General features: G+C 34.8%; 1 protein-coding gene and 1 pseudogene across 1 annotated transcript in view; one reads left to right on the top strand and one right to left on the bottom strand.

Moving 5' to 3' along the window:
- KIAA0825 (KIAA0825 ortholog) overlaps window positions 1-24,676 on the top strand; it is a 391,792-nt gene that overhangs the window by 69,487 nt on the left and 297,629 nt on the right. The window contains exons 4-5 of the mRNA XM_037032449.1: window positions 979-1,141; window positions 4,053-4,722. Coding sequence (XP_036888344.1) covers window positions 979-1,141; window positions 4,053-4,722 — 833 coding nt within the window. The remainder of the gene's footprint in view (window positions 1-978; window positions 1,142-4,052; window positions 4,723-24,676) is intronic.
- LOC118977419 (40S ribosomal protein S3a-like) lies at window positions 10,281-11,074 on the bottom strand (annotated as a pseudogene).

Genomic DNA, 24,676 nt, shown 5'->3' with positions numbered 1-24,676 from the left:
GGTAGTAATATGTCACATCCACGCGGCTCCATCTTACCCCTCAAAGATTTGTCTCATGGATGGACAGACTTTTATACAAAAAGTAAAATAACATAGTATATTTGCTTCATAACAGAGCTAAGGATACTTTGCATGAACCTTTAGAAGCAGGTGTATATTGGAATATTCAGTTGGGCATATTTTCTCATTTCCCCATTTATTTATTTAGTGAATGAAGAATTTTATGTGTTCTAAAATTTTTTTTAATATAGAAAAATAAAAATAAAAGTCTCAAATTTTATCAAAGATAATTGCTATTAACCTTATGTTTTATTTCCTTCCAGTCTTCTTTTATGTGCAATTTTAAGTATGTTTTTATTTTTGGGAGTAAAGGTCCATGACAGGAAAAGGTACTTAGCTACAGTAACAATGTATATAGTAACAGCATATATCTTTTTCAACTTTTAAAATTATTAGCTCATTGTGTCTGCTTTGTCACTTCTGAATATTCCATTTATTGCAGTTTTCCATAATTTTATGCAGCCATAGATAATGTACATTTCTGGTCTTCAGTCATCCAATGTATCCTATCTCTGCCTTCTGTACACTGCCTGTCAAGAAGGCCATTATTTCATTGCATCTGTACTTGATTTTTGTTTTAACACAGATAATTTCTAATTTAGCCCTGGCTGGTGTGGCCCAGTGGACTGAGTGCCAGCCTGCAAATCAAATCTAATTTATCTCTGAGCAGCTATATATCTTATATTTCCTCTGTTGCATTTGAAATGAAACTTCCAGAAAAGTTTAACTTTCAGTTTCAATTATGAGTGAAAATATAGACTCTTTGTTATTATTTCCATATCATATGAACATATTATAATTTTGTAAATTGTATGAAACCATGTACCCCGTATAAACATTTCAGTGCCTGTGATATTATGAGATGGAACAACTACCTACTTCCTACCAAAATAATTTTTTCTTTTCTTGTTTTTATAGCTTAGAACATTGCATTAAAGAAATACAGTCCAAAGTTAACAAACAATGTCCAGATGTGCGTCTGCAGACAACAACTGACTGTTTTGAATTGTTAAACAACTACACTTCATCTAAATCACCTTCTATTCCACATGGAGATCTGATAAACTTTCTCAAAACACTGGTAAAAAAAAAATCTTTGTGTTGTAGTGAAGTGGAGTGGATGAACAAGAAATATGGTTCATTCAGGTTCTATTTGTGGTTTTTTTAGTGTCCATGTTAGCCTGCCAAATCTTGGGATTGGGGTTTGTGTCTTGTTCTGTTTCTGTATCCCCAGTGGACTCCAGTGAGCTATTTGATTTTATTTTTTCTATGATGTTTATCAATAAAATGAGGTTCTATGTAAAGATTAAATATAACTCCTGAATGATTTGTGATTTAATATTCATCACAAAGTATGTACCACAACAGTCTACCACAAAAGTTTATATTTATTACATTTTGTGTTCCTCCACAACGAGTCATTTTCTCTCTGTGCTCATTATTAAGCATAATAAGATCACCATTGATTTTATCTGTTAAGTAGTCTTATCTGTCATTCCCTTTATCCCCAACCTGCAGGCATGTCCAGTTCTTTCAATCAAGGCAGCAATTTATGTGAAACTATTGTTCATTGGTGGAAAATTATTACATTGGTTATTTCTTGATACTGACCACCCTCTATGTTGAATAATTTTTTGTTTAATTCATCACTCCTATATCTACAAGGGTGCTTAGCTTGCAAAACAGTTTCCCAAAGCAACAGCACAAGTGTTACAAAGCAGTATTTCTGTAGCTGTGGTTTTGATTTAATTTAGGAAAAAGGGAGACACCATTTTTGTCTAAACATCAAACACTGACTAAGGCAAATGTGGAAAATATCTTGAGGTTGTTGTAGATGGCTTGGATGACAGAGTCAGATGAAAATAGTTTTTGGCTGTTATTGCAGATGTCTCTTTAATGTTTACAAAGCAATAAAAGGAAGAAGAGAAAGGAAGACTATGTGCCCCGAAGCCTTATTCTTTTAAGAAAATCCTCTCACCCATTATCTCTTGAAGGTGGAGCCTTGAAGAATAAATATGGATATAGTTATTCCTTTAATTTCTATTAAGAGCCATGTGTATTGAATTTCATTAATATTGATGTAATAATGCTTTCTCATTTAATTAAAAGCAAAAGCTTTTAATTATCTTTTAATTTGTCACACATAAGTCATTTTCTATTCACTGCAGGGCAAAGGCCGCCTTAGTTTTGCTCAAATTCATTAGACTGATAGGCTTGTTTGAGACCTAGGGATTTATTTTTACATAATTGATCATGTAATTTTGAGGAAAGACCACATTATTAAAATAGATGCAGTTTAAAATGACCTTATCAAGTTTTTACATGATAAAATTGTTAATCTCAACAGCGTTTTTCATACAACTTTTTTTCAAAGAAAGTTTTCTATTTATTAATTATCTAGCTGTTTAAATAAGAAACAGGTCCTCATTATGGCAATTATCCTAAAGTTATTTTTAAAATTTAAGCAATCAGACTAAACACATTTTTTAAATCTCTATAATGTATTATACTTTGCTTGATCAAATATTTACAGTTATTGACTGATTTAAAGAAACCGTAGATTATGGCACTAATATGACTCACTTGCTTCGTACAGTTGACTATAACACTGACTTCCTGGACTCTATCTAGGGACATTTCTCTTCTGGAAATATCGAAAGACTAAATACATGGCAAAGAGAGAGAAGCTTCAGCAAGGCCAACGTACTCTGTGGCTCTGTAGAGTGCAGTAAGGGGACCGGGGATGCGGAGAGTGAAGCTGGGGATCCGTGGGTTCTGCACTTGACCGTGTTGTTCAGAAAGGAACTTACTTAGACATGCACTTTAGTGCTCTTCGCTGTAGACTGGGTTTTTGAAGACCTATGTCACAGTGTTTTCAGGATGAATAAGCCAGAAACTGTATGGAAAAGTGCTTTTTCTATAATAAAATTCTGTATAGATATTGGATATCATTTATCACAGATACAATATTAAACCAAACATGACAATGCTTGGAATGACCTAAAGCAAATTTCTGGAATGTGTCTAGTTGTTGTTCCTCATTCACAATCACACATAATATTTGTGGTATTTTTGTCAATAAAATTTTTCAACACCAGCCTTATTTTATGCCACGTGAACTTTGCTTCCAATTTTCTTATAATCAGCTTGTTGCTACCTAGAGAATTTAAATGAATTTCAATATTAGCTGAAGTAGACATAATTAAGAAAGTCAGTATGTAAAGAGAATGTGTACAAAGTCCAAAAAGAAAGTAATATTTTGTCCCTTTGGTATTCATAATTACACCTCCCATTGGTTTTTGTCAGCATGAAAAGTATAAAGGAATACTTTCATATCATCTTTTGGGGAATGATTCTGAGAGTGTTGTTTCCTCATTTTGAGTTATTTCTTTGGAGAAAACTTAAATATTCTCAGATTAATTTCCAAGCAAAATCTTTCTTTACATGGCTCTCAAAAAGGAATTTAAATGAAAGTCTTTAAATGTGTTAAATTTTATTTCTCAGGATAGCAGCTATAAGTGACCCCTAGGAACAAACTATATTTAAAGGTCTTTATTTCATATGTTCATTTGGGGTTCTCTAGTAACAAGTTTACTCATTCAGGCATGGAAATTTTCGAGCAGGAACTATTTAGGATATGATCTCGAATTTATCTTGTCTTAGGAATACATTTCAATAGATGTTTTACTATAGGTTTTTATTTGAAATGTGTAAGCTGCAGTTTTTACAATACCTAGGTCATACCAAGGGCTGGATCACAGTGAGGGCTGAAATCTGTATATCTAGGAGTTGAACTGAAGATACAGTTTATCACAAGCTAACATTCTAAAATATTTTAATTCATTACATTGTAAGTGCAAAAATAATCTTGAAGAGAATCAGAGTATTCTAATTTAAAATGAATTATGAAATTTATATGACTGTAGAAATAATATTTTGCTGTCACTCCTATGGTTAATCACATTTCTAACACTATAATTTACTTTTATTAGCAAGATTTGTTGAAGAATGAGCAAAGTCAAGAAGAAATGGTACTGAATTTGCTCTGGGACCTCTCCTGCCAGCGCAGCGTGTCGTTTCCATCGACTCTGAGTGGAGCCTCTTTCCACTTCCTCTCTAGGACTTCTCTTCATTCTGTTGAAGATCGTTCCTCTATTGATGTGATATCTATATGGGATGATATAAGACTACATCTTCGACGCTTCTTAGTGAGCAAGTTACAAAGCCATGATGAAATAAACAGTTTGCAGCAAAAAATTTTGTTGAAAAATGAGTGCATACAACAACTCTTGTTTCTTTATCCAGAATCAGAAGTTATAATCAAGTATCAAAGCATACAGAATAAACCGTTGGCTAAACTTCTGCAGAACTGCTTTCCTTCTTACAGCAGAGAATCGAATTTAGACATAATGGTTCATGGATACCAAAGTGCAATGCTTAAGTTATACTCAGTAATAAAAGAGGATTTTAATACACTGCATGAAATTTTAGCTCCATCCTCAACAGTGAAATTCATTAAAGAAACTTACCTGGATACTATTACAGAAGAAATGACAAAATTTCTTGCAAATTTTTGTGAGCTGCAGTTCAAAGAAAGTGCTGTTGGTGTGATTAAAACAAGCAAGCGCTCCAGCAGGCATAGAGGAGCAGTGCATGCTTTGGGTTAGTGATTTTTACAATTTCTGTTTGGTTTAACTTAAGCCTTTTGATAGCTTTAATTATCTAACATTTTTCTATTTGGTTAAACCTAATTGCAAACATGAAAATAAATGTTATGAAATTTTGCAGAACACATTTCTCATATGCATTCCTTTTTCTGTAAGTAGTATTAGAAGTATTTTCTTTCCTGTTATTTAAATTATTAAAGATAGTGGAAATATAATTCAAAAATATTGCAAGGAAGAGTTTTGAGTTTTTTGATTGCATAAATTATTTGGTGAAACTGTATGTGTGTGTATATATACATGCATATACAATAAATACATGCACATAGTTGTATTCACATATATATAAAATGAAAAAGTATAATTTTTAACCCATGGTATCTTCCAAAGCTGAAGTATTATAATGTAAAAAGAATTGTTGAAAATTTGTTGAAATTTGCATTAAGTGAATTTGGAAGCTTAAAGTTATAATATTTCAGTCAGCCAGTTCCAATAAAAAGCTATTGTGAAATGCTAATTATAAATTTCTATACTATAATTGGTTATAGAAGCATAGCATTTTAACTGTAGCTGTCGCAAAAGTTCCTCTAATGTAATTTCTATAAGAATATATACAAATGAAAGATGATTTGAAAATCCCTAATTTTATTCAAAGGATAAAAAAGGGAGAGAAACTATTGTGAGGTAATAAACTATATCCTATCATCATTTAGGTTTTTCACCAATGGAGAAAAATCAAGGTAAAAACATAACTATTTTGATAATTGGGATTAGTCGTGATTTTACGTAAAAGTCAGGTATATTTCTAAATAGGTTCACAAACTATTTTTTCAATATTTGGAAATTATCATTTGGTAAATGCTATCTTTCATGACCACTGTATGAAAATTTACATAGCTCACTATATTTTTGTTTACCTTCCTTAGTAAAATGCAAGAATGCCTAATTATTCTGATATATGAATTTTCAAATAGTTTAATGTTTTCTCTTAAAGTTTTTATTTTCCTTCAGAAGCTGTATCACATTACAGAACAGAGCTGCATCAGCAAAGTTTAGGTTATGGCAGAACGTGAAGTAGGTTAATTTAGGAACAGTACCATTTTGCTCAAAGCAAATAGAGTTTCATTTTAATTGTTAACACAAATTTTAAATGCATTCCATGGGTGTACTTATTTTCTAAAGTGTTTATATCCTCAAAAAAATCTGCTTACTTATAAAGTGTTTTCAATGTGAAAGTTTTATATGTGCTAAATATAAGTTTATAAAAGAAGAAAAGATCCATATGGTTGAAAATATAATTTGCTATGGAGTCATTAAGGCTGATATTGAGGTGTTTTCCCATTTGTGAGGGAAAACTATGTGTGTTGGTCAGCTTTAATATCAAAAATTGATGCTTTTTCCACAAGTCCAGGTGCACTGATCTTTCTCAAGCTCCTTTATCTGAACTTTGGCATAAATCACTTGTTACATGAATGAGTTCCATATGTTGGGCACTGTGCTAAATACATCAGGTTTCTTATTATTCTAATTTCATAAACAAAGAAAGACGCTTAGATTAACTTGCCCTGGATCTTACAGTACAGAGGCAGGATTCCTGTGGAGGTCTTAATGTCTCTAAGACGCATGAGCTTGACCATTAATTGTGCTGGACATTTTCTGAAAGTGTGTAATTAAATACTTGTAATTTTAAAAGAAATGTTCAACAGTACTTTTTGCGTGGGCTACCTGAGAATCTATTCACTTCAGCTCTTTGGGGCACCTACTATAAGTAGGTCATTTAGCAGCTCCCGTGTTTAAGGTTCTGAGCTAGGCACATAAAAGGGAAGAAAAGTAAATGAGTCATTGCTAATGCTGTATATATATATGGCTAAACCAGCTCCAAATTGATCAACATTACTAATATTTGACCCAGTGACCAAATTTTGTTTATTAAGGAAATACAGTTTAAGGTAAACAAAATGATAAGAATTTATTCACATTAATAAAAATAACAATAATTTATATTCATATTTGAATAAAATCTGTATAGGATTGAATGGGTTGTATGTTATATTATCTTTAGTATATATACATAGTATCTATCTTTATCCTCACCAAGTCTTTGATATTTTGTATGAAACTATAGAAAGACATTCCTTAAGTTACATTAGCTAACATTTACTGGATCAAACACAGATATATGTTATCTTGTTTAGCTCTTCATTATCTCCTCTAATCTACTCAACAAGGTGGGTACATTATGTACTATCTGTATTGTGTAGTGAGGAAACTGAGGCCTAGAGATATGAAGTAATTTACTCGGGGTTCCAGAGTGCAGCCAGGATTCACACCCACATCTGCCTTACTCCAGAGCCCAGAAGAACAGGATGGAAGTAGCACATCCCATTAAAAACACGGCCCAGTGCGTGCACTCGGCTTTAGTCCTTGTTTTACTTTTCTCCAAACTACCCTGCATTCTTTTCATTTGAAGACTACATATTGCCATTTTGAAAGATTTTGCTTATAATTTCTCTTTTGTGATCTATTGTTATACCTTAAACAGGCCTTGTATGTATGTTAGTCTTTCTGTTTCAAGGTTTATTGAGATGTTAACATCTAACATTGTATGAGTTTGAGATGGAGAGTGTATTGATTTGATGCACAGATACTGGGAAATGGTTACCACTGTAGCATTAGCTAATACCTCCATCACTTCACCTAACTAGCCTTATTTTTTAGTGGTGAAGAGAATATTTAATATTTACTCTTTTAACAACTTTTAGGTATATAATATATCAGTGCTAACTATAATCATAATTAAGTACATTTGATTTCCAGAACTTACTTATCTTCTAACTGGAAATTTATGCCAACATTTCTTCTTTTTCCCCATGCCCTATCCCCCGGTAACCACCCTAAAACCCTGTTTCTCCAAGTTCAGTTTGTTTGTTTTTATTTCACATACAAGCAATATCATACAGTATTTGCCTTTCTCTGACTTCACTTAGCATAATGCCTTCAAGTTCCATCCATGTTGTTACCAAAGGCAGGATTTCCTCTCCTGTGTGCATGTGTGTGCGCATGTGTTTACATGTCTTTATTCATTCATCTGTAGATGGAACTTATGTTATCTCTATATTTTGGCATGTATGGCCTTTATCATGTTGAGGTATATTTCTTTATATTTTTTTTGTTGAGAACTTTTTTCATGAGAGAATGTTGAAATTTGTCAAATACTTTTTATGTATCTATAGAGATGATCATATGATTTTTATCTTTCATTCTATTAATGTGTTGTATCACATTTATTAATTTGCATATGTTGAGCCATCCTTGCACAGGGATAAATCCTTCTTGATCATGGTGTATAATCATTTTAATGTGCTGTTGAATTCAGTTTACTAATATTTTATTGAGAATTTTTGCATCTGTGTTCATCAGGGATATTGGTCTGTAGTTTTTTCTTTAGAGCCCTTATTTGGCTCTGGTGTCAGGGTAATGCTAGCTTCTTAAAATGAGTTTGGGAATGTTTCCTCCTCTTAAATATTTTGGAAGAATTTGTGTACAAATCTTCATGAGCTGATGTCCTGTCTGTTTATGTATGTATCTACCATGTTCTTAATGAGCTAGGCAATTGAGCATACTGAATTTTTAATTGACTCTGATTTTTCTAGTAAATTGAGAATTAATTGATTCTTCCCTGAATGATCTTTAAATTATCTATGCATGTTTATATTTATAATTATAAAATATACATAAAGAGAATATTATTTGAGCATCAAAAATAACCCTTACTACTTATTATTTTGTACAGGCTTTACATGTGTGTTCATTTAATCTTCTAAACAGCACTTAATATTCATATTTTAAATATGAGAAAACAAGGCTCATAGGGGCAACTGTTTCCCAAAGCCACATAGCAGATAGTCCACAGGAAGAGGATTCCTCCTTTTGCAGTTATTTGACATATTGTCTGTTGTGCTGCTAATCTCCATGGCCAAAACTGTGCAAGGCACTCTCATAATTAGCAAAAAACTTTTTTTAATTTTCTTTTTTGATTTTAACATTTCTGTGTGTTACCCCATTCAGTGTTTTTCCTTTGTTTTTTTATTGGCAATGATTCATAACTGACTCTTTTTCCCCCCAAAATTATACTTTTTTTGTTTGTTTTTCTTTTTGCTTTTTTATTGTTGTTCAAGTACAGTTGTCTCCATTTTCACCCCACCACTCATAACTGACTTGATTTATTTGTGCTTATTAACTCAGAAATTGACTAGATTCAGCTTTTATGCTATTTTAATTTATTTTACCAGCTTGCCTTTCTGGTGGTAGTGTTCACGTGAGCACAGAGTGAATTTCACCTGTAACCATGTAGCTGGGCATTGATTTAGGCTCTCCTGTACATGTACTTGAAATATGGTGACAGTCTCTCTCACCATTTTCTTGTGTACCCTTGTGTACCCTTGTGTCTGGTGTACCAGAGAGTTTTATTTACATATAAGCTTATCCCTTGATTTAAATTATACATTTTGGCATTATATAGTACCCTTTTTCCCCCTTTACATTCATATGAATTTGAATGTTTTGTTTGAATTTGAATGTTTTGGGGGAGACAGTGTGTGCTGCTTTAGTATTACAATACATTTAGAAGCATACAGCTTTTATATTTTATTATTTGAGGAAAATGATGAAATAGTGGTAATATAGATTTAGAGAATCTTTGTGATTTGGTGATCTATCCTAGAAAAAAACATTATTATTTTTACATACACTCTTTACAGAGTTTCAAGGAAGATTTAAAAACCAAGATATTTTCAATAACTTTTTTAATCCATATTCGTACAGTTTTTCTAATAAGTGTCCATGAAGATTATAATTTTATTAAGGTTTATGCTCCATTTTTTTGAAATTTAGTTTAGAAGACTGGAAAGTCAAAACAAACAGCTTTTAAAAAGCTAGAAATTTGCATTCGGCACTTTGACTGTAACCTGGCCACCGTTATCTGGGAAGTCAGATCCATACTTACCTGTGCCCAGGTGTCATTTACAGTCCAGGAGAACAGTGCCATTCTTCTGTCTACACTTGCAGTGGGTAGTTGATCAAATTACTTTAACTCTTAAAATTATATTTTCTTTAGATTTAAGAAAAGTTATTGTTACATTTCTCAGTGCTTTAAAAAGAGTTTTGTTTCTGTGTAGACATTTTTGTTAAATAAATCTTCTGTATTTTAATATGAAACGATGTGATTAGGATAAATGTCATGGTTCCCTGTACATTTTATTCTGACTTTCTTTGAGTTTATTGTTTGCTTGGAAGATAGAGACGTAAGAGAACGTGATAGGTGCCTTTGAGTATTTGGGAGGTCGAACATTCTGCGGTGGGTGGGAGGGTGAAACCGAGTGCCTTTCGTGCCCCTTTTCTTTCACAGCCCCTTGTATTTTGTTAAAAGAAATCAAGGGTGGGAGGAAGCAGAATCCACATGGGGATGAAAAGATGTTTACAGATGAAAAAGCCCTCAAACCAAAATAGAGGTAAATTTTTTTAAAAATCACAAGTAGGATTTTTTGTGTGTCACCGTTAAGTCTGAAGTTTAAACAGATGATTCCTGGACTGGGGTTCGTATCTATCAGTTTGTTCAACTCTAGTGCCTGTCTCGTTCCCAGTAGCTTTTCCAGAATTGGGGCCATGGAGCTCCAGGAGCTTGCCTCACTAAACTTGGGCTCCTTCAGCATTTTGATTTCTCTGAGACATCATGGAGTGGATAAACAGATCGGAGAGCTTTTTCCATGTCTTTTCCAATGCTATTTGAAATCAATTTATTGACCATTTCATAGAAGTCATTTGTCTGTACCTCTCAGGTCATGATATCCATCACCTTCTGGATTTGGCAGACCTGTCAATGCTGAGCATTAGAGGTGTCAGAATCTGATTTTTGGGGTTTTTTTTGTTGTTGTTGTTACTGTTTTTTTAGTAAAACCAACACAGAATAGATGAAGAAAATAAACATCAGTAGTCTTGACATCAATGTGAGTTTCAATCTCGGTCTGCCAGTTTTTGACCATGGAACACATTTTTGTTGTAGGTGAGACCCATGCCATGGAATATAGGTGGGCAGTTTTTGCCCTGAACATCCTCAGTAATAGTTTGAATTTTGTAAATGCAACTTCATCATTCTACAGATCAGCTAGGCTCACTTCAAATACACAGCCCTTCAGACCATCAGATGCAATTTTGGTTCCTTGAGTTCTTGGGACTGGTGTTTTTCCAATATTTCTTATATTGAATATAGCTGGTGCTTTCACATCATACCAATCTTTCTTAGAAAATAGGCCAGCCACTTCTTGGCTTCTTTTGTAAGGTTCGTATTCTTGTCAACCACCCTGGTGCTGCTCAGAGAGCCAAAAGGGACTGGTAGAATTCTTGATTAGGGAGACACAGATTGCAATTGGAAAGCAGGCCTGACAAAAGTCACCCTCTCCCTCTCTCACTCTTCAAGTAGCTATAAGTACCTGAGTGATGATCTCAAGGAAAGGTACAGATGTATATTGAGGCCAGCATGCAAAATATATACAAAGTGAAGCGTTGGTATGAGGACTGTTACAGAAGAGACCAAGACTGCTAGACAGACACCCTTTTGTGCTCTTGAGACAGAAGTAAAGATCTCTTTTAGATCTCTGATGAAAATTGTGCGTGTTACTAGTAGTAGAAGCTAGAATTTCAAGTAATATGAAATAGTAACTGGGGAAAAAAACTAATGAAACTAATATCTTTATTCAGTTATCATTAAATATTTTTAAATGATAATATAGTTTCAGGGTTTTTTGCTGTACCATTGTTGAAAATATGAATTGTTGATTAGGATTCCCCTCACCCTCACTGCTTTATGATAATTGCTATTTTTAAGCAACATACTGGTGCATTACGTGTTGACATTTACTTGCAGAAAGTGCAAAGTGCACTTGATTGAGAGTCAAGGGTGCTGGTCCCGAATTTCCTATCTCCTTGTTTTGTGGCCTTAGATAAGTCATTTAACCTCTTGGACTTTTTGTAATAAAAGGGTTAAGCCCTGGCAGGTGTGGCTCAGTAGATTGAGCACAGGCCTTGAGAACCAGAGGATCACACTCTGATTCCCAGTCAGGGCACATGCCTGGGTTGCAGACCAGTTCCCGGCAGGGGACCCACGAGAGGCAACCATACATTGATATTTCTCTCCTTCTCTCCTTCTCTTCCCCTCTAAAGATAAATAAATAAAATCTTAAGAAAAAAAAGATAAAAGGGTTATAGTAGGAACTTTAAATTTAAACTTTTTCTGAGACTGTAAGTGACATTGAAGTCCTTCCACAACCAGATTTTATGCCTACAATTTGTCTTTGGAAACTGCCAGATTTATTTTTCCCGCTGACATTACAAATGTATTAACTGGCTGAGCATGTGGCTTTGCATGCCACAGTAGCAAGTAGCAAAGTCTTATTTAGATTTTACCTGTGTGATTTTTCTTCCCCAAGTGAAACTTGAAAACAATACCAAAACTGCCCACCTCCTGTGGATGCATTTTTTAATGAGGGTAGTGGGTGTGAGGAGGGAGGTAGATAATTAAACAAAAACAGGAAATTGAGTTTCTCCTTTCAGCTTATATCTGAAGCTATTCCTAGTGATTCTTTCTGGGATTTCCCCTTTGGTCCCATAACCAAGTGTTTTGTTCTATTTTATTTTTATTTTTTTAAATGCATTTTATTGATTATGCTATTACAGTTGTCCGATTATCCCCCCTTTATTTCCCTCGACCCTGCACATCCCCTCTTACCCACATACCATGCCTTTAGTTCATGTCCATGGGTCATACATATAAGTTCTTTGGCTTCTACATTTCCTATACTGTTCTTAACCTCCCCCTGTTTATTTGCTACCTACCATTTATGCTACTTATTCTCTGTACCTTTTCCCCTTCTCTCCCCCTTCTACTCCCCTCCTGATAAACCCTCCATGTGATCTCCATTTCTATGAATCTGTTCCTGTTTTAGTTGTTTGCTTAGTTTTAGTTTTTGTGTTTTTTTAGGTTTGGTTGTTGATAGTTGTGCATTTGTTGTTATTTTACTGTTTCATAGTTGTGATATTCTTCTTCTTAGATAAGTCCCTTTAACATTTCACATAATAAGGGCTTGGTGATGATGAACTCCTTTAACTTGACCTTATCTGAGAAGCACTTTATCTGCCCTTCCATTCTAAATGAAAGCTTTGCTGGATAGGGTAATCTTGGATGTATATCCTTGCCTTTAATGACTTCAAATACTTCTTTCCAGCCCCTTCTTGCATACAAGATCTCTTTTGAGAAATCAGCTGATGGTCTTATGGGAACTTCCTTGTAGGTAACTGTCTCCTTTTCTCTGGCTGCTTCTAAGATTCTCTCCTTGTTAAACCTGGGTAATGTAATTATGATGTGCCTTTGTTTGTACCTCCTTGGGTCCAACTACTTTGGGACTCTCTGAACTTCTTAGATTTCCTGGAAGTCTATTTCCTTTGCCAGGCTGGGAAAGTTCTCCTTCATTATTTATTCAAATAAGCTTTCAATTTGTTGCTCTCTCTTCCTCTTCTCCTTCTGGCACCCCTATGATTTGGATGGTGGGACATTTAAAGTTTTCCCAGAGGTTCCTAAGCCTCTCCTCATTTTTTTGAATTCTTGTTTCTTCATTCTTTTCTGGTTGAATGTTTCTTTCTTCCCTCTGGTCCACACCATTGGTTTGAGTCCCAGTTTCCTTCCCATCACTGTTGGTTCCTTGTACATTTTCCTTTATTTCACTTAGCTTAGCCTTCATTTTTACCTCTAATTTGCAACCACATTCAACTAATTCTGTGAGCATCCTGATTACCAGTGTTTTGAACTGTGCATCTGACAGGTTGGCTATCCCTTTCATGCTTAGTTGTATTTTTCTGGAGCTTTGATCTATTCTTTCATTTGGGCTTTTTTTTTTTTTTTTTTTTTTGCTNTGTTCACACCTGTTATGTATGAGGGGCGGAGCCTTAGGTGTTCACGGGGGGGGGGGGGTGGCGGGCAACCACCTCGCTTTGTTGTGACGCTGTATATGGGTGAGGGGTCTAAGAGGGAACAGTGCTGTTTGCTCTGCTCTCTGCTGGCTTACAGTCAGTTCCCCCTCTACCCACAAGCAAATTGGGCCCTTCTGGTGCTGATTCTCAGGTGGGTGCGTTTGTGTATGTTTTAGGACGCTGTGGGTCTCTCCAACGAACTCTCCTGTGAGCCTGGGAGTTTTTCATGTTGCCAGCTCAACTCCCACATGTTTTTTCAATAGGAAGTTTGAGGCTTTATTTCCCCATGCTGGAGCCCTGGGTTGCAGCTCTGCCTCGCTCTTCAGTTTTTCCTCCCTATTTATCTGCACTCAGAGGTGGGACTGCCCGCTTTACCAGCCATAGCCTCGCTGGTCTGCCAGCTGCCACCTTGCCAGCCAGCTGCAGCCTTGCCCACCCCAGTCCACAATCTGCCACCTCGCTGAATTCTCCAGCTGCCACATTGCCTTGAGTCCTCTCCAACCTGGCTGCCCGTCTCTGCCCCTCCTACCCATCTGGATGAATGTTTCTTCTGTAACTCCTTGGTTGTCGGACTTCCAAACAGTTGGATTTTCTGTCAGTTCTGGTTGGTTTTGTTTTTCTATTGTTGTTGTCCTTCTTTTGGTTGTGCAAAGAGGCACAGTGTGTCTACCTATTCCTCCATCTTGGCCGGAAGTCCTCTGTTCTGTTTTATTTTTAGTTTCAGTTGTAATTTTTTGCAGGAACATTTTAAATCAGATCATTGAAAATTAAGATCAGAGGAAAGAACTGGAAGTGCCATTATTATTCTGTATTGTTGATTGAAAAGAAATCCATAGGCCTTTTCTCTGGCATGCAAGACAGGGATTCAATAATAATTTGTGTTTTGGCCTGGGGAAGAACCAGCTCAATTCTGCAAGGCTGTAGGTAGTAGGCATGGACAATGCTTTGTCCCAAAATGCATCCCTGGATCCATACAAATTCCTGCATAAGACTCAGAATTAGACCTATAGAGCATGGCAGATTGATATTTTCTTGAGTCTGTGGATAAGAATTTCACAAGCTATATTATAATGAAACAATTACATGTTAAACATTTGAAAATAATTTTAGTATGTAAAAAAAATCAAAAGTGATTTGGGTTTTGGCATAACTGAAGTTAAAGCCTTTCCTCCTACAAGTTCTGTTATGTGGCATGTTCATCGCCTCTTTGAAGCTTCTCTTCGAGTGTGCTAGGGCCTTCATGCCCTTAGCAGAGAGGAGGGGACTCGTCTTCCCTTTGTTTGAGCCAGGAAGGTGTTCTCCATTCAGTCTGATTCCTATTTGCACTGCCCATCTTTCTATAGTAGAAGTACACAAGATGAGCCATTGGGGTAAATGTAAAAATTAGAACAGAACCAGTATACCATTTTTATTTCATCTTTTATATAGTAAGCAGGGCAGGACATATTCTTCATGCCATTTAAGACAGTGTTTTTGTATTAAAAGTCATTCTCAGCCATTCTGATTCTTTTTTTAAAATATTTTATTTATTTATTTTTAGTCAGAGGAAAAGAGTGGGAGAAAGAGAGGGAGAGAAATATCAATGTGTGGTTGCCTCTTGCATGCCCCCTACTGGGGGCCTGACCCACAACACAGGCATGTGCCCTGACTGGGAATCTCACCAGAGACCCCTTGGTTCACTGGCTGGTGCTCAATCCCCATAGCCACACCAGCCAGGATAGCCATTCTGATTCTTGAGTTTTAGTGAGGTACAAGTAGCTTAGGTTTTATTTTGCAAGAAATACTTGAATGAAATATATACTTTGCAAACTGTGCTACTTAAAACATGAATTAAACATTAATTTTTGTTAATATTGTCCTATTGATCATCTCCATTTTTCCTTATCTGTTTATAAGTATGTAAAGTCATTTATATAATAAATAATGTTTTAGGTATATTTTATTCACCATGCACCATGGTAAGCCCTTTAGGTACCAGTATACCACTTGATTCTTGCCTCAGCTTTGAAAAGTTGGAATTACCCCTGTTTTATACATACAGAAACTGAGGTTGGACAAGTTAAGTAGCTTGCCTGAAGTCCCACGGCCAGAAAGTATCTTGACTGGAATTCAGATCCTTTTCTGAACTATGATCAAGCTTACTCTTGTGACTTTGTATTTTGCAAACTACATTTACTTGTAAGATAAAGAATCCTTTTGTAATTTGAAGAGTAATTCACACTTTAGCCACAGATTCTGATTTTTGTGTTGGACTTCCTGAAATTGTACTATAATTTTTCTGCATATAAAATTAAACTTGAATTTTGGAAGGAACTGTAAAAGAGTGCAAAGCTATATCATTGGATTTTCTGTTTGGGAATTATTTGGAAAGACAGAAATCCAAGTAATGCATATCAATACATAAGAAGGAAAATAATACATTAATATTTGAATCAATGTAAACAAGTAGTAGATCAAGACTCTTACTCAGAGATTCAAATAAGCTGCTTACGTTTAAGCTTCTTTGTTAGAGCTAGGCTAGAAGTAACTAAATTATTGAAATAGTTGATGTAATTATGGCTAGATTTGAGATCCTTTTTGTGATTAATAACACCATTATGTTTGCAAGATTCTTCCACATTTTTGGTTTTTGTATATAACTTATTAAGTGTTTGCTATGTAACCACTCAAATTAGTGCAGAATTCTAGTTCTCGTTTTATGGGTGAAAAACCTAAGGCATTTTTGCTGCCTAACAAATCAGGTTTGAGACTGAACTAAGAAGTATCTTCCCACTGTACCTCAATGCCTCATAAGAAAATAAGCAGAATGTCTAACATTAGAATGTTCTTTCCCTAAGGAATTGATGGTGTTTTTAAGTTCTTTCAACTAAAGGTTGAATAATATGAAAAATTATTTGATTAAAAACTATGATAAAAATGACTGAAGATGTATGTGTATTAGAAGGTGTATATTATGTGCTTGAGTAGGTATATAGTATATATTATGCATGTGTGCACATATTTTTATATACCTAAAACATGTTTTTTGCTGTGTGAACTCCTATTTCTCTGACCCAACTATCCACCATTAAATATTATGAGGCCTCTGATTTTTTGTTCTAAAGACAATAGAGCAAGAGAGATGGAACATATATTTTGGAAGAGAGAAAGTCGATACAATTTAATTTGAATAATATGTTTGCTTCCATTCAGCAACAATTAGCAAATAGTAAATTGTACTCAATTAATGACTTTCTTGCTCCTTAAAACAGCTGTATATTCTTCGTAGGGGTAGAAAGAATATTTCACTCATTACATCCCCTAATTACGGCATTCATATACTGAGGATGAGAGATAAAAGTGACTCAGTTTGATTTCTCATGAGGGATCATAGGTCACTTTGAGATTTATATACCTTATTGCCCAATAACATTTTTAAAACGGAAAAACTGAAAGAAGGGATTAAAATACTGAGATATTAAAGTCACATTTTTTAACTGGAGAAAGAAATCATTTAAAACTATAAGTAATACATTAAAAGAATGAAATAATTACAAAAGTTATTAAAAAGTTTAGAATAAAATTATTCTAAAAGTAAACAGATTTATTTTGCAACTATCCTATATTGAACAAAGAATATGAATGAGTAATATACATGAGGTTACTACAAGTCAGAAGTTCATATTCTTTAGAAAGAGAGTTGCTAACTCACTATGGAAGCTTCCTAAAACTTTTCTGAATTCCGCTTTCCCTTGTGAAAATTATTTGTTTCTCTAGATCTTGAATTTGTGAATGTAAAAATAAATGTTAGTTCTTAGTTCTATTGTTTTTATGAAAACATGTATAGGTTTTTATGTGTATATGTCATACATCCCTAAATTCTTGTTCAGTATATGGTTATTTTCCAGTGAACTATTATAATGTTGAATATTGTTTAACTTTTTTTTCTCAGGTTCTCAGAAAATGTACTATTTGGCTTCTGGTTATTATTACTATTACTCAATTATTAGTACCCCAACTTTTTTTTCATAAGGGTTCAAGAAGAAAAGGTTAAAAAGTGAACACTCATTGGTAAGATTCCTTTAAAGGTGGAATCTTTTTAACTGGAGACTGAAAATTTTAATGCTTGACCCTACGTTCTTTATTAGGAAAATCAACTTAAAAATGTACGTTATGTTAGAACATTTTCATTGTCATTATTTATATGTAGGTATGAAAATCTCTAACAAGCAGTGTTCCATCTATGAAGTCATATGGTTTGATTCCCAGTCAAACCATGGCACACGGCACACGCCCAGGCTGCCGGCCACGCCCCCATTTGGGGGCCTGCGAGAGGCAACTGACTGATGTATCTCTCACACATGGATGCTTTTCTCCCTTCCGTCCCCTCTTTCTAAAAAAAAGTAAATAAAATATTTTAAAAAATAAAAATATGAATAAATAAAAAAGCAATAAGGAAAAATGTCCTTGGGGGTAGGAACAAAGGTATATTACCTTAATAACTGATCAGTGTCTGCTTTTGAAATCTCTCTTCAACATTTAGTAAAACACATAAAGCCCTTGCCTATTATTTAGATAAATATAGTTTATTTCACCTTATTACTTGTTTAAGCATAACAGAACAATAGTAAGTACTAAGAGAGCAGGTAAAAGCTGGTGAGAGACAAGCTTTTATTTTTATTTTTTTTATTTTTGATAAGCTTTTAATAAGCTTATCAAATGAAATAAATATATTTTCATTTCATTAAAATATAAAAGACTAAATAATTTGAATTTTTGGTATTTTTAGATTTCTGCATGTACTGAGCTCATTTTAGAATAACTGGCATTATATTGTTTGTCCTCCAAGGTAGAAGTTAAGTTTAAAATTCAATATTAGCATTTCCATTAGCAAAAAAATAATAGTGTTAATTATAATTATTATTGGAGTAGACACCACGGTTTGAGAAATAATCTGTCTTGAAAAGGAGAGAAATTGCCTCTAGATTTTATGATGATTGTTGTCAGAGAAAGTTATGTTACAAAATTGTTTTATAGTGCCTTCCTGTATCTCTTTTCCAAATCATACTGAAATCCATTATAATCATCATTTTCATGTGTTTTTTTGGAAGCACAATAAAATCATAATCCTTCAGCTATTTGAAGAGGGTGTACTTTTAATGAAAATTCATGGTTTTTCTTGTCATTTTTCTTAGTCATGGTTACAAAAGCCATAAAATTCACGGTTATGGGTACATGAGTCTAGTGGCTGGTAGAGCCTAGACTGTGAAGAGAAGTAGGAAGGCACAGCAATCACAGCCCTTTTAAGATTTAAATAGCTAAGATCTGATGTGAAATAAGTATGCAAAAATGAGGGTAGTCCTCACTCGACTTTATAGAAAAGAAATCGCCGCACAGATTTGGTTGAAGCTTATGTTCAGCCAGTCCCCCGAAAGAGACCTCTGTGGTCTTTACTGAGCTTGAGCAGTTTACCTTAATATTTCACTATTTGGATTAAACGTGAACAAATTTATACAAGTTTTCTGTGTTCATTGATGAGTGGTAAACCGGTATTTTGCCTTATTTCTGTGACATACAGAGAACAGCATATAAAAAGCACTTGTAGGGATTCGAGTTACAAAAAAACATTCTTGACATTTATGACTCTATCTGAAAACAGAATTACTAAATTACAAAATTTAATGAAGGTTCACTCAGTCATGAATCAATGTGAATTTGTTTTTTGCTTTTTGTTAAATTTTGATAATGTGTCAAGGTTTCTGGGTCACCAAAAGGAAACCAGAAATCAGAGAGATGTTTCAGAACATTAAATACCATGATAAGGTTTGCATCCTTGTGGTTTCTCTGCTATCCTGATAGTTCTTTAAGGTTCTGTCATTTTCAATCAACAGAGAGTACATGTGATCAGTATATCTGATAAACTTGTCAATGCCTCTTTAAAGCAGGATTCCCCAACCTATTCACTTCAGACACCACTGCTTCATTTCAAGTATCATCTTGATAAGACACAGCTATGTCACAGGCATCAGTGTATAGCCAGCTCAGTCTACAACTAATTTGTGCAGGAAAAAATTAAATCAGGAGGTAAATTATTTCATGATTGCTCATTCCCAACAGAGTTGGGCATCATTCTGAAGAAAATATCAAATAATTGGTTTCAGGCCGTGTCAGACACATGCAATTCCCTTCTCTAATGGCTGTGTGTGGTAGCAGCAGGCCTCAGGGGTCAGCAGAGAACTGGAAATAGCTTAGTGCCAGGCACTGCAATAGAGAGACGGAGCACACAGGAAATGAAGTGGCAATAAGTGCAACCCATAGGGGAAATGTGCTTCACTTGGAGTTTAATATATCGGTTCAGAATCTGGCAGGAAGCCATGCAACAATTGTTTACCTTTTTGTCAGCATCTGCATCTGTTCTGTTTTGTAAACAGCACTTAACTCTCAATCAGTAAATGGTGGAATCAATAATAACTGTTAAGGGATTTTCTAACCCCCCTCCTTTTTTATATTCTATAACAAATGTACGCTGCAAACAATGTTTGCCTTATATTAGCAAGAAAGAGACATTAACAGGGTCAAAGGGATTTAGTTGGGAACATTTTATAGCTTCTTAGATTTCCAGTAATTATATCCGTGTGATTTGAATGTATTTTGTAACCTATCCAAATTAAACTGTTTTAAAAATGCTAGCAAGCAGCAATGAAGATGATTTTTTATAATTATCTTAAGTACTGTGTATAGAAAACTGCCGGCACTGTTTGTAATAATTTAGTTTTGTGCAATATTGTATATTACAGCTGCTATGCAGAAATATTAAGTTGCCTTTTTCAGTTTTAGGAAATTAGTGATCATATCCAGCAGTACTAAGTATTTCAAATATGCAGTTATTTTTAAAAATTACACACCACAGTGAAACATAAAAAAGGGTCTATCTGTGACTAGTGTCTATAAAACTAAATACATCATTAGTAAATGCAAAAGAAAGAATAACGCTGCCTTCAAGTTCACTGTCTTTGGGGACCTGTAGATGAATACTGCCATAAATGCAGGATTGCTACAGTAGCTATGGCATCACTTAAAAGTGAGTATCACCAAGATCAGAGGAACACATTACTGCTAATGGGATTTGTGCATGCAGCTCCCCATGTACTGCTTTGGTAATTTACTCCTTAAAATTTCCCTGTACACAATTGCTAACTTGCCATCTCTTTCCTTTATAAAACTACTCTGTATCTCATTTAACCCAAACCTAACTTTGTTTTCTTCTGTTTTTACTTATATAATAAACATTAAATATTGAGCTTTTCCATTAATTTTTCTAAACACTTGACTTCTTTAATCTTTTGTTAGGATACCATAAACCACAAATAAAATTTGGGTCACTCAGTTAAAATTTATATTCTTTTCTCTGTTTTTTTTTTTCACCTTATACCTCTAAGTGTTTGGTATGGCTTTTTCCATTTTCTTGGCGATCGTCAGCTGTTTCAGTGGCTCACGTTTTTTGTAGTTTGTCATATTTTTTATTAAATAGATTTACTTAGAAATGAGAATTTGGAGATTTGGTTAATATTTTTCTTAACTCCTCTTGAGACTAGTAAGTACTTTGGCTTCATTTTCTTGACTGCGTATTCATTTATTTGCACTGTGTATGATAGTAATTAATTGATAGTGATACACATGCAAGCATTATATGTACATTGTAAATTCATGGTTATAATTTAGAATATCTAGATTTTGATGCTTTCATCATCAGCTGAATTATAACCCAGGTTTTGTAAACTTTTACTTCAAACCCATTATTTGAATGGAGTGTGGCATGCATTTAGGCTAGAGAGTCGAGCAGAGTTGCCCTTTGTAACTGTACATTTGGTCCTAAGATCAAGACCTTACCACATTTACATGATTCAGTAAAAAGAAAATAATGTTGAACACTATTATATGTCTTAATCTATGAATATAAAGAAAAATACATTTAATAGAAAGGTTTGTCTCCAAATTAGAGTCTGCTGTTGAAAATCACAGACAAAATTTAGAAGTCAGCTTTCACCTTTTATAATTATTTTCTTTACCAAGAATAATGGTTACATGTTACCAAATTGCTCTCTATAGTTTAAAGAATATGAAAGTTTATGCTTTGCTTCTTCAAAACCTAATTTATAGAAATTAACATCTTTTGCCACATCATGTTAAAAATTTTAAGTCACACCCTGATCTTTTAATATGCAAAGGTAAAACTGTTGATTGAAATTTTCACACCAAAGATCAAAGTGTTCAAAGGTTTATAGTTCCTGAAATAATCGAAGTTGCTATTCTACGTTTATGATAGCATTACTCTCTGGCTGAGCTTGACAGTTCTAATGGTTGTCACATGAGGCACTTGTGGAGTGGTGAGCATCGTCTGTGGATTATTAGCTAATTTTTAAAAATCTATTGTTAAAGGTGGTCCTTTGTTGTATTAGGTGAAGGCAAGCAGAGGGAAAATTATTATTTCCCAAGCAGAGGGAAAATTAAGTGCTAATTAGCAGGGTATGAAGTGTGCAATAGTAGTTAGGACATAAGCAGCATTTTCCCACTGGTAGCAAACACTGTCTTGGAATAATAGAGTCAACAAATTGGTTGCTGATATCTAGTTGTATTTTTCAAACCCTGCAAACTAATAGTAAAGGTCATGAGGTTATTCAATACCAGAGCAAAGTTTTGTATTGAAATCTTAACTTGTAATAAAGTTTGAATTTTCTGCTAAATTATTTTAGAATTTATTCTATGTATATTTCTCATTAATTGGACCTTTTTCCTTAAGAATTTTCCTTAAGAATTCTCTATTCAGTGATAAGTTTTATGTTCATGTTTTTTTATTTACAATAGATCTTTGATATAACATAGGCGTGACCCTCTTTATATTAATTTTAAAAGAATTTGCATGTAGTCAGCTTTCATAGTCATCAAATAAAATTGCTTAGTTATCTATGTTTTCACAGTCTGGCTCCAAGTCTGGCATTTAATCTTCATTGGTGATGTGGTGGAGCTGACGTAGTTCATGCTTAGTTAGTATACCGTAACTTAGATTTGATTTTGGCTTCTTCAAAATTGGCTTTTAAGATATTTTAAGTTGGGCCCTGGCTGGTGTAGCTCAGTGGATTGAGCGCGGGCCTGCGAACCACACGATCGCGGTTCCGTTCCCCGTCAGGGCACATGCCTGGGTTGCAGGCCAGTTCCCGGCAGCGGACACACGAGACGCAACCATACATTGATGTTTCTCTCCCTTTTTCCTTCCCTTCCCCTCTAAAGATAAATAAATAAAATCTTTAAAAAAAAGATATTTTAAGTTGGTATCTCCATGAAGTAAAGGGTTGAGTACTGAGATTACTTTTTTAATATCACATGGACATATTCTAAATGATAACTTTGACTTTTAATTAATATAATTCTAAAAAGGTGGTCTCTGTTAATATAGCTTTGTGGGTTTTTTTTTTTCAAGAAAAGAACAGAGTTGTACTTTATTCTCAGTAGTTAGAATTTATAAAATCTGGTATTCATCTTGAATCACTCACAAAAAATAAGATTGTTTATCTAATACCACTTTGGCATCACTCCTGCCACTTTGTGATACAAACAAAGAGATGCAGCTGCTTCCCCAGTGTCCCCCAAATAGCCTACTAGCCTTCAAGTGAATTTCAAGCATGCAAGCCTCACTTGTGCGTAGTAGAAGTCCTGGCTCTCCAAACCGCTGTAGATGGCTGCTTTCCAGTCATGTTCACTTGGGATGAGAGAAGCAAACCCCACCAGTGATTAAAGTGAGGGGCTTTACAACTTTCTCTCCAATATATTAGTCACTGTCTCTCTACACTTTTGAGACAAGGACCACCCTTACAGCCTTACCTGAAATTCCCAGTTATTTCTCAAATTTACTTCTTCCCTGATACTACTTCTCCAAACACCTTGAAGAAATATGAGCTTTTCAATAAATGCCTTCTTTAAGAGATCTTTAGGGTGTGATAATATTCTCTTTATATCATTTGTTAAAATTATAGCAATTTGCAAGCTGATCTAAATGAGGTTCTTTCTTCCCTTAGGCTCCTTTGAATTATAGGTACATTTGTGATCGTAATCCTTAGTGCTCAGGCTGAAATCATAGGCTTCTCCCACAGCATTGCCTTGCAGGGCCCTGCCACTTTGTTCTAGTGGTGAGGGAGTGTGGCTCCAAGGTGTCTACCAACCTGGAAGGTGACAAAGGTTGGAAAATTCGGAGTGGACTCTTCCTCATTAGGAAGATACCTATACTTGCTTCTCAAGTGGCAAGACTTTCCTCCTGAACCCTTAGGAGGAATCAGAGAGGTTTTTAAATTGAGTTTCTCTAAAGATAACCAAGAAAGGAAAGAGCTGCTTAAGGCATGAGTAGGCTCTTAGAAGCAGGGGTAAGTTGTCAGGTAGATAATGGAGTGTGAGTGCTGTGGAAAGAGCTAGAACAGAGGTGAGATGTTCCAGCTAAGGACCTTAATGTGAAGACACATCCCGATTTGTAGGGCAGTGGGGTCTCACCAGAGGCCCTCCCACTTAGAGAAGAAATCTAAGTTGTATGGTCACCAGAGAGGAGGTGGGGCCAGAGGGGAGGCGAGGCCAGAGGGACAACTTCCCAGATGAACCCAGGAGCATATCTAGAGTCTGAGTTTGTTGGTTTGTTTCAGAAATAATACAAATTTGTGCCTGGCTGGTGTAGCTCAGTGGATTGAGCACGGGCCTACAAAACCACACGATCGTGGTTCGATTCCCAGGCAGGGCACATGTCTGTGTTGCAGGCCAGTTCCCAGCAGGGAATGCACAAGAGGCAACCATACATTGATATTTCTCTCCTCTCCTTCCCTTCTCCTCTAAAGATAAATAAATAAAATCTTTAAAAAAAGAAATAATACAAATTTGTGAAAAATGGAAGCTTTGTGGAAGCCTTGATTATG

The sequence above is a fragment of the Sturnira hondurensis genome, unplaced genomic scaffold (genome assembly GCF_014824575.4).
Source record: "Sturnira hondurensis isolate 20B ecotype Veracruz unplaced genomic scaffold, ASM1482457v3 Scaffold0021354, whole genome shotgun sequence".
Classification (NCBI taxonomy): Eukaryota; Metazoa; Chordata; class Mammalia; order Chiroptera; family Phyllostomidae; genus Sturnira; species Sturnira hondurensis.
This window is presented reverse-complemented; position numbering and strand designations above follow the sequence as displayed.